Source organism: Aegilops tauschii, chromosome 5 (assembly GCF_002575655.3).
Source record: "Aegilops tauschii subsp. strangulata cultivar AL8/78 chromosome 5, Aet v6.0, whole genome shotgun sequence".
In the NCBI taxonomy this organism is placed as follows: domain Eukaryota; kingdom Viridiplantae; phylum Streptophyta; class Magnoliopsida; order Poales; family Poaceae; genus Aegilops; species Aegilops tauschii.
Window position 1 is genome coordinate 300,768,114 of NC_053039.3, and position 10,294 is coordinate 300,778,407.

General features: G+C 54.0%; 1 protein-coding gene across 1 annotated transcript; it reads right to left on the minus strand.

Annotated features, from left to right (window-relative positions):
* Nucleotides 1-4,505: 4,505 nt before the first annotated feature.
* Nucleotides 4,506-9,908, minus strand: LOC109759634 (IAA-amino acid hydrolase ILR1-like 9). Its single transcript, XM_020318459.4, has 5 exons — nt 9,359-9,908; nt 5,684-5,809; nt 5,257-5,571; nt 5,043-5,171; nt 4,506-4,936 (listed from the first exon to the last, which is right to left on the minus strand). The coding sequence occupies exons 1-5, from the start codon at nt 9,689-9,691 to the stop codon at nt 4,562-4,564; spliced, it is 1,278 nt and encodes a 425-aa protein (XP_020174048.1). The 5' UTR covers nt 9,692-9,908; the 3' UTR covers nt 4,506-4,561.
* Between the last annotated feature and the right edge of the window lie 386 nt (nt 9,909-10,294).

A 10,294-nucleotide genomic window follows, 5' to 3' on the forward strand; every position in this document is an offset into this window, starting at 1 on the left:
TCTTCTGCACCTCCAATCCTAGAGGGCATACGACCTTCTTTGCTTCGTATGTACTGTCGGGCAATTCGTTATCCTTTGGAAGCTTCTTCTTCAATATTTTCAATAGCTTCTCAAATCCTTTGTCAGGCACAGCATTCTCTGCCTTCCACTGCAGCAATTCCAGTACGGTACCGAGCTTTGTGTTGCCATCTTCACAATTGGGGTACAACCCTTTTTTGTGATCCTCTAACATGCGATCGAACTTCAGCTTCTCCTTTTGACTTTCACATTGCGTCCTTGCATCGACAATGACCTGGCGGAGATCATCATCATCGGGCACTGGTTCCTCTTGATCTTCAGCAGCTTCCCCCGTTGCAGCATCATGGGCACATCGTCTGGTTCCTCTTGATCTTCAGCAGCTTCCCCCATTGCAGCATCACCGTATTCAGGGGGCACATAGTTGTCATCGTCCTCTTCTTCTTCGCCGTCTTCCATCATAACCCCTATTTCTCCGTGCCTCGTCCAAACATTATAGTGTGGCATGAAACCCTTGTAAAGCAGGTGGGTGTGAAGGATTTTCTGGTCAGAGTAAGACTTCGTATTCCCACATTTAGGGCATGGACAACACATAAAACCATTCTGCTTGTTTGCCTCAGCCACTTCGAGAAAATCATGCACGCCCTTAATGTACTCGGAGGTGTGTCTGTCACCGTACATCCATTGCCGGTTCATCTGCGTGCATTATATATAATTAAGTGTGTCAAAAACCATTACAGAACATCATGAATAGATAATTAAGTGACCAAATTAATAGAAGTTCATCATCACATTAAAACCAAAGTACATACATAGTACTCATCTAACAACATATAGCTCTCCAGAGCATCTAATTAATTAAACCATATATTGAAACTATGTAAAACATTTCAATGCGAAAACAAATGCGATCATAATCGCAACCAAGGTAACAATTGATCCAACAGCATAATGATACCAAGCCTCGGTATGAATGGCATATTTTCTAATCTTTCTAATTTTCAAGCGCATTGCATCCATCTTGATCTTGTGATCATCGACGACATCCGCAACATGCAACTCCAATATCATCTTCTCCTCCTCAATTTTTTTAATTTTTTCCTTCAAGAAATTGTTTTCTTCTTCAACTAAATTTAACCTCTCGACAATAGGGTCGGTTGGAATTCCGGTTCACATACCTCCTAGATAAATAAAATCTATGTCACGTTGGTCGGCATAATTTTCATAAACAATAAATGAACCAATTGTTATAAAGATAATATATACCACATCCGAATCATAGACACGACGAGGGCCGACGGGGGCGGATACCAAAACCATCGCACTATATAATAACAAGCAATAAAATAGTAAGAAAATTAGACAAGTATCTATCTAAAGTAAGAATTTTTTTCCTTTCAGAAAGAAGATAAGAACAAGAGGCTCACCATGGTGGTGCCGGCGACGAGATCGGCGCGGGCGATCGACGGCGGTGAAGACGGGAATGGGACGTGACGGGCCGCTAAACCTAGACAAATCTCGAGGAAAATGAAGCTTTGAGGTCGAGCTTCGAGAGGAGAAAGCTTAACTAGTGTGGCTCGGGCATTTCATCGAACACCTCATGTGCATAGGAGGTGAGCTAGAGCACCACAAAGCCCTCCCCTCGCCGGCCAGAGAAAAATAGAGCACTGGAGTGCTCTGCTCGCGGGCGAGGGGTATATATAGGCACCTCATTGGTCCCGGTTCGTGGCATGAACCGGGACTAAAGGGCAGCATGTGGTCCCGGTTCAAGCCACCAACCGGGGCCAATGGTGGTGGGCCAGGAGCGAGGCCCATTGGTCCCGGTTCGTCCCACCAACCGGGACCAAAGGGGCCAGACGAACCGGGACCAATGCCCCCACGAGGCCCGGCAGGCCCCTGGCCTCACGAACCGGGACCAGTGCCCCCATTGGTCCTGGTTCTGGACTGAACCGGGACTAATGGGCTGACCCGGCCTGAACCAAAGCCCTCTTTTCTACTAGTGAGTCCTCCCCGGAGGACACCGGCACCGGGGAGCTACGGGGATGGGGAGGCTTTGGCGGCATGAGCCCCCACTCGTTGAAGGCGGGCATGGCGGCGGCCACCTTCGCCCCGTCGTCGCGGCGGTACAGCGGGAGATAGGCTTCTGGGAGGCCGCCCAGGTCCTACTCAAGCAAGGTGTGCATGGCCTTGCTCAGCTCTTCATCTGACAGGTCGTCCGCGCGCAGCCCGAGTTCGTCCTTCGCGCCCTTGAGGCTCCACAGAGGGCGCGAGCGCGCCTGGAGCGGAGCCAGGCGCTGCGTCAGGAATTCCCTGACAAGCATGGCCCTTGTTAGCTTCCCCGCCTTCAGGTCAGCCGTCATCTTGTCCAGCAGCAGCTCCGCCCGGGGGTCGATGAGCTCCTCGTGAGCCCACCGGTCCAGCTTCGTCGGCAACGCGGTCGGCAGCTCCAGCCGAGCGTGGGAGCGCTTGCCGTCCATGAAGATCCACTTATATCGGAAGTCCTCCACCTTCTTCCCAGCCCTCGAGATCCCGTTGCTGCCATGAGATGCGACGAAGCAGACGCACCCGGAGCACTGGGTGTCGCCCATCCGGAGGTAGAAGAAGTGGCGGAACAATGCAACAGAGGGCGCCACCCCAACAAACGCCTCGCAGTCGAAGGCGAAGATCGACAAGAGGAGGATGTAATTGGGATGAAGATGAAGGGTGTGGATCTGGTAATGATTGAGGATGGCGAAGAAGAAACTGGAGAAAGGGGGACGAGCCCAGCAAAGACGTTGTGCAGGAAGAAAGGGTAGAAGGTCTCCCCCAAGGTTTCCGGATTGGCTGAGCCGACCCGGAGCACCGTCTCCCCTCCCTCATTGGCGCTGCTCGCCGTCAGCGGGAGCACGGCGGCAGGATGCTTCTCCTCAGTGACGGTGGATGCACTAAGGGCCGGCTCGAACGAGGGGGCCAAGCGCGCGGAAGGAGCGGCAGGCTTCGCTTTTTCGGTCGCCATCGGAGGCAAGTCCGGGGAGAGGTTGGCAGATCTGGAGGCCCTCGGAGCAGGGAGAGAAGGGGATCTGGAGCAAGACGAAAGGAAGGCAATGAAAGCTCAGCGGCAGGCGCCAGACTTTTGTCAGCCCAGGACGGTTACCGAGGCTGCATGGGGAAGTGGAGATGCCCACGTCCCATTAAGCGCCACGCGTCGACCGAGGCCGCAGGCGGTTGGGGCCTGCGACGCTCCATCCTTGCCCCTTGGCTTGCCTCGAAGCCAAGTCCGAGCGCGCCTTGGGCCCGGGGGCTACTATCGGAGTTCTGGGAACCAGGGTACCCAGACTTGCCTGCCTGCGGCCCACGGCGTGGCTCCATCGACGGCCTGATACGGCCCATCTTCAGCACCAACAACACAAGACCCTCGCGAGGGGCCAAGCCTCGCGAGGCGGACGACGCCAAGACCTCCAGAAGGAGCGGCCTCCTTAGGCTGGCTCCTGAGGAGCGGAGATTTCTATGCAAGCCCTCACCTCGTGAGGTTTGGATGACGCAAGCCATGAGGACCAAGACCTGGCGGGCGCCAGCGGGCGCGGTATAGCAGGTTTCCTCTTTGGTGCTAAAGAGGCAAACGCAGGCGCGGAGTCCCAAGGAATCAGCCAAAGATTTCCATTTCTATGCAACAAGACCAAGACCGCCAAGACGGCAGGACGGAGGTCATCGCCGAGCCCACCACGGTGTCACGACCAGATACTTTGCAGGCGAAGACCACCTTTTGTCAGGATAAGATGTACTAGTTGTGTCCCTTCGAATTTGGTCGTTGTGGGATCCCTTCCCGCCTTCATTTTGGGGGAAGATGACCAAAGCCACTATAAATATAGCCTAGCTACCACCATCGAGGGGACGAGTCATTCAGACCACCCTCACCACACCCACACCAGCTCAAGAACACACCTTTTGAGGTTGTTCCCCCATTGTACCAGTTCATCCTCAGTACACCTCGAGGCCAATCCACCACAAAGCAGAAGTAGGGTTTTACACCGCAAGGTGGCCCGAACCTGGGTAAACTGCCTTGTTCCGTTTCCTTCCCGTTCATCGAGCTAGGCCGTGGGATCGACGGGTTAGCAGACTGGGGAGGTTGAGTCCTTCGCACGCACCCCAGAGTTCGAATCTATCTAAGGTCTGCGGAGCTCCGAATCCGACACATTGACTAAGACGGAAGTCCGGGACGCTTTTGATCTTCTGTTCTCTAAAATTCGGGCCTTGGCATCTTCCCTATCAAGGCAGGAGCCAGCTATGTAGTTGCCTTGGCGTATCTTTTGACTTAGTTGTTGGCTGCGTCATTTTATGCATTGTCGGTTCCTTATCTTCTGGCCAGTGTGCTGTGTTGGTGGCCTGGGTGCCGTGTACCTCATACTTTCGTATTTTCGCTCTGCCCTTGGGTTGGGTGTGGTCGTGTTTGCTGGTTGTAGTTTGTCTAAAATACTGCCTGGTGGCTTTATTTATAAAGTCGGATTCATGCCTTTTCTCTTAAAAAGATGCCATTCATGCCCATTTTTGTGTTGGTCAGGTTCAGTTTTCACGCCGATGCGTGCTTTTCCATGTACTCAATGGCCACGGCGGCATGGAAGGCAGCTCCAACTGGGAGCGCATCTTCGTCGATCACGAAGTAGGGGGAGTGCGTGGTGCGGAGCTGCTCCATGGTGCTCTCGTTGCCAACTCCTATGGTGAAGAAGGCGCCCGCCATCCTCTGCGCATAGAACCCGAAATCCTCCGCGCCCATGAGCTGGGGAGCCACCCTGACGTTCCCTTCCCCGAGCAGCCTCTCGGCCACCTCCTTGGCATGTGCGTACATCCCTTTGGCGTTGACGACAGCTGGGTATGGCCTCATCGTTTCCTCCATGAAGTCCACGGAGGCAGAGCAACGGTGCACTGCAGCCTGCCCTTCAACGATCTTCGGAACAAGCGTGAAAAATGTGCTGATTAGTTATCGCCTGGTCCACTACAGATCCACTGCACTAGATGTATCATGTAGATGTTGGAGACGCAGACATTTTTACCTCTCTGATCCTCTTCATCAGATATGACAACCCTTCATCTGTCATGCTCCTCAAGGTGCCACCAAAGGCGGCCGACTCGGGGATGACGTTGTAAGCGTCTCCTCCTTTCACAAAGGTGATGGATACCACCTGAAAGTGCAACAACTGTCAACGCCGGGATTGTTCAGTCTGTATCAACTATACGAGGACTGTAGGGAGGAAGCAGATCACATACTGCACCCTGGAGGGGATCGATCTCCCGTGAGACGATTTGCTGGATACTCAGGACGGCGGACGATGCTGCTACAATGGGATCAATGGCGTCATGGGGGCCAGCGGCGTGCCCACCTTTTCCTGTGACCGTCGCCAGGAATCGACCCGAGGTCGCGGCAAATGGCCCTGGCCTGGACGAAACCACACCCACCGGCAGAGCTGGATCGACGTGCAGGCCGAAAATCGCCGACGCGTCGTCGAGAACGCCTTCTTCTAGAATGTAGTAGGCGCCCCCGCTGCCCTCCTCTGCTGGCTGAAAAACAAGCTTCACGGTGCCCTGGTCATGGAAACAAAAACCACATAAGGCTTTGCATTGATAGGGAGTGTAGAACTTGGTGGCTTGATGATTGATCGAGCTCAGCAAAATAGTTAGATTACAGAATGAATACCTTTAGGTCTTCCTTGCGGGACTGAAGTAGCTTGGCAGCTCCTAGAAGCATTGTTGTGTGAGCATCATGTCCACATGCATGCATTTTCCCATCTTCCAGGCTCTTGTATTCCCAATCTACCAATTCCTGTAGTAAGGCACCCCAAATGCATCGGCTGAAAAGCGGAATACTGACCACGGGACTAAGCCGGCCTAGAAGTCTGACAGTCACATGTGCAGACACTAGCAGTATGAGAATGCAAGCATTTCTTGAGCGGTCAGGACCATATGTAGCAGTATGAGAATATTGTTCAGTACTTCAGTTCACACAGGTTCAGGCAAACTCATGGACCCTGCTCCTACAAAATTACTACTACATGAGAGTGATTATGTTTTGAAATGAACTGGTGGCTGTGATCCGCGCCGGGAGCAAATTGCTTTTAAAGAGGACCAGGTTAACAATGGTTGCAGAAGAAGAATTAAAGCTCCCCTTAACTATTGGATCATTTGAACAATGGGACTGCTCGTGAGATCATACGTGGAGATCCATGTAAAATTTTCTTTTAAATTTATTATTCCTTCTTTTTTATATGTATTGTCATTTGACTGAGACTTGGCCTCCGACTGACGACTGAGATCTAGCCACACCCAACGGCAATAGAATAATGAAAGCTTAAGTCACAGTTGATGGAAAGTACGAAGGAGAACTTGGGTACCAGCGCACCATATATGCAAAAAAAATAGTAATTCACAAAAAGTTCAAAAAATTCCAAATCCTTTTTGGAATCAAACATGATCAAGTATTGTAGTCATATAAAAAGATTCGTCAAAGAATGACTTTCGTTGCATCCTGGGTCGAAGATTTGACAAAAAATGCTATATACAAGTACTATACATGCTATATATCGTCATAAACTTGTCTTTTTTGCCCTGAAGTCAATAGGAATCATTTCTTGTCCAAACTTTTTATACAAGTACAATACCTGATCATCTATGATTTCAAACAAGATTTGGAATTTTTTGAACTTTTTCTAAATTACTAAAAAAAATTACGCATATAGGGTGCGCGGGTACCCGAGAGCACCGAGTTCCGGTCCCACAGTTGATGTCCTTCCTTAGAGGTAACCAACATGCAAAGGGGTAAAACCGTATATTCTTTTCATACATGTGTGCATTTCACTATTATTATTTTTAGCAGTGTGCTGGCACTGTTCAGAGCTGACTTTGGGCGGATGAGGTGGATGAGCGTGGGCTCATCACAAGTCAGCTGGCCACTGAACTTCAGTTCGCTCACCATTCATAGGTGCACTTCACGTCTCTGGTTAAAATAATTCTCTATAGGAAGCGACTCAGATAATCATGCATGCCACTTATCCCGAGGTCAGATCCAACGGCATTCAGAGGTGGAGCGAGAGGTTCTGTAGCGCTCTCTCTCTCTCTTCCTCTTAAAGGATCAAAAATATCCCCGTACACCATTCGCATCTCCCATACTCCACGTTTGTTGGACAGGGCTGTAAGAGTATATGATTATCATGGGTAGTATGATGTACCGTAAAAAATCTTATATTTTAACCTCCGCATTTGTTGGAGTTATTTTTCATAGGTCCAACTGAATCCATTCAGGCGGTAAGACCACGTAATAAACCTAGCATATCCAAAAGTGTAACTAAGAGCAACTCCAATGGGGCGACCCATTTCATCCGCCCGCGTTCGTTTGGGTCGGCGTGGACAAAAGTGGTGGCCCAACGCGCCGTTTCAAACTCAAATCGTGTCCGTCTGGCGTCCGCGCCGACCCGTTTTCGGCCCAAAATTGCGCCTGGAATGCGTCGGCGCGGACGCGAAGCGGACGCGAAGCGCGTCTCCTCGCCGTCCGCCGCGTCCCCACCTGGCGGCCACCCAACCGTCACCGGTCGTCTTATTTATGACGACCACCGACAGCGTCCCCACCTGGTGGCCACCCACGCGTCAGCCAGTGAAAGCGTCCTTTTTTAACCACGCGTGCGGCGGGGTCGGCCTCATCCACTTCTCCCGTCCACATCTGGCCCCCCATCACTCCCTTTGCTTCCTCGCCGGCGACCGTAAACCCTAGCGCGCCCATGGGCCTCTTCGGCAGCGGCAAGGGCAAGGGCACCCCCGGCGCCTCGTCCTCCCGTGCTCTCCTTCCCCCTCCTCCTTCTCCGGCGGCGACGCGTTTCTGCCTTGGTCGCCGGTGCCTGCACATCCCGGTGCACCAAGCGCGGTGGCACTGGGAGTACAGGCAGCCATTGCCGCACCCCGATGTCACGCTGCCGCACCATTGGCATCTAGATCCGCAGCGGATCCCGGTGCCGGCGGTTCCGCGTACCCAGCGGGCGCACGACGACGAGGTGCGCAGGCGCCGCGCGCAGCTCACGCCAGAGCAGCGTCGACTGCCAGAGTACGCCGCCGACTCCCCCAACTGGGAGCGCGTGCTTCGCCCTCGAACACGAGGAGCAACGCGCGCTCGGGTGTCGACGCCATCCCGCCGCCGTTCCCACCGCCGCCCCGCGGGTAGAGCCGGAGAACATGGAGGCGGAGGCGGAGTACCAAGCCGCCCTCGAGGAGGCCCTGCAGCATGTGCTGGAGGCTAGCCGCCTCGAGGAGGACGCGCACTGGGATGGGCTAGAGCAAGCCCTTGCCCTGTCGGCGGCGGGGGACTCCGTCCACACCCAATCTTTGTGCCGCCACCGCCACCGTCGCCGCCCGTCCAGCCCAAGCCGGAGCCGGAGCCGGAGCCGACGCGTAAGCGCTCCCCGCCTCCACCCACTTGGCCGGAGGAGGCCTACTCGTGGACGGGCTAGTACCGCGAGTGGGTGAGCGCGCCTCCCGTCCACTTCGCCGCGACGCCGGAGGAGGAGGCGGCCCACCTCGAGCGATGGAAGGAGCACTGGCTCCGCCAGGAGCAGGCCGACGGCGAGGAGCAGATGCGCTACAAGGCCATGCTCCAACGCGACGCGGAGGCGCTCCGGCTCGAGGAGGAGGAGGAAGAGCGCGCGCGGCTTGCCGCAATGCCGCCGTCCCAGCAGACGGCGGAGGAGGCTGCCCTGGCAGCGTACCAGGCGCCGTTCGGGTGGGCTGGCCCTGCTCCCGTCTTCATCGACCTCACCGACGACGGCGGGGTCGACGGCAAGGGCAAAAGCAAGGCCGACGGCGTTTAGGGCAGCATGCGGGGCGGCAACAGGCGGGCGCAGACTTTTTTTAATGTTTTATTTAATGTTTATTAGATTTAGGTGGACTTTGGCCGACGTTTGACCGGCCACTTTATGTTTAATTATGTTTATTTATATTTATTTCGTGCAACTTGTTTTTTTTTCACGACGGCACATTTTGGTCGGCCTGCCCGTTGAACGGTCAAGCCGGCCTATTTTAAAATGCGGACGCGTACCTCCGCCTGGCCGACCCAAACGAACAAAAAACGGACAAAGCGCGCGTCTGTTTGGGTCGCCCCTTGGAGTTGCTGTAACATCTCGTGCTGATCCGATCGTGTGAAGATTTTGACCTTATCGTCACAACAACTTCATAACAGAACTGAGCTGGACCCAAAGGTGAGCAACGTGTAGTACTACTACTTTTTCTTTCTTTTTGCGTGTAGTACTACTCGACCGCGTGATATGGAGATCTCACAGTAGGCCTACTGCACGTGTAAAGTGTGCCAAGGAAGGACCAAGTAAGTACGTACCTGCACGGGTAGGGCGTCCATGTCGGCCCGGAGAGCGACGACCGGCCCGGCGCCGTCGCCGATGGTGGCCACGACGCCCGTCCGCGCGACGGGCCACGCGTAGGGGACACCGATGGCGTCGAGCTCGCGGCGGACGAGCTCGCTGGTGCGGTGCTCCTGGAAGGCCAGCTCCGGGCGCTGGTGGATGCGCCGCCGCACGCCGCGCAGCCACGCGGCCGTCTCCGGCGCGCGGGCCGCGACGAGGAGGTCCTCGGCGCCCGCTGCCGCCGGGGAGACGAGGGCGAGGTGGAGGAACAGGAGTAAGAGGAGGAGAGGAGCCGAGGAAGCGGCCATGGCTGGAGGAGAGGAGAATCGTTGGAGCGGCGAGTCGATCCTTTCTTTTCCCGCTAGCTTAGGTAGTTGGTTGTTGAAGATTGGATGTACGCCAGAGACTCCTTTTGTTTCTGGCGCCCGATCTGTTTCCTCAAACGGGAAAGATGGATACGCAAATCACACTGGCTGCCTGGCTCTGTTTCAGCAAACTCGAGTGGAGTGGTAAAGTGGTTCCCGCATCCCATCGGCAACCGAGCGCTATCGCGTAAAATCAGGCTTGCCTTCCACACCAGATTTTTTTTTTTTTTTTTGAAATAACCTTCCACACCAGATTCGTCCACCGCGGAGGGCGGAACTGGCGGGTGCGAGGACCGTTAGCGTTGGAGGGGAAAGACTGAATTACCCACAGTAATCAACCGTTTAGATCGACTGAATTACACAAATCTTCAGGCATGGCCCATCTTACACCATTGGTCTCTACTAGTAGTACGGTGCTACTAGTAAAAAGAGGTATAGTGGATTGTAAAAAAAAAGGAGGTGCAATGAAAATTCCGTTGCGGATCAGAAACAGTTGTGCAGACGACACACAGTCCTTATGACAGTTGGACGATATCCAATCGAGTC

Excerpts from the sequence above, each read along its gene's own strand:
- LOC109759634 (XM_020318459.4), bottom strand. The coding sequence starts at position 9,691 with ATGGCCGCTTCCTCGGCTCCTCTCCTCCTCTTACTCCTGTTCCTCCAC. Across the intron at positions 5,810-9,358 it reads TGGACGCCCTACCCGTGCAG|GAATTGGTAGATTGGGAATA; the intron begins GTACGTACTTAC and ends GCCTTACTACAG. Across the intron at positions 5,172-5,256 it reads TCGATCCCCTCCAGGGTGCA|GTGGTATCCATCACCTTTGT; the intron begins GTATGTGATCTG and ends TTGCACTTTCAG.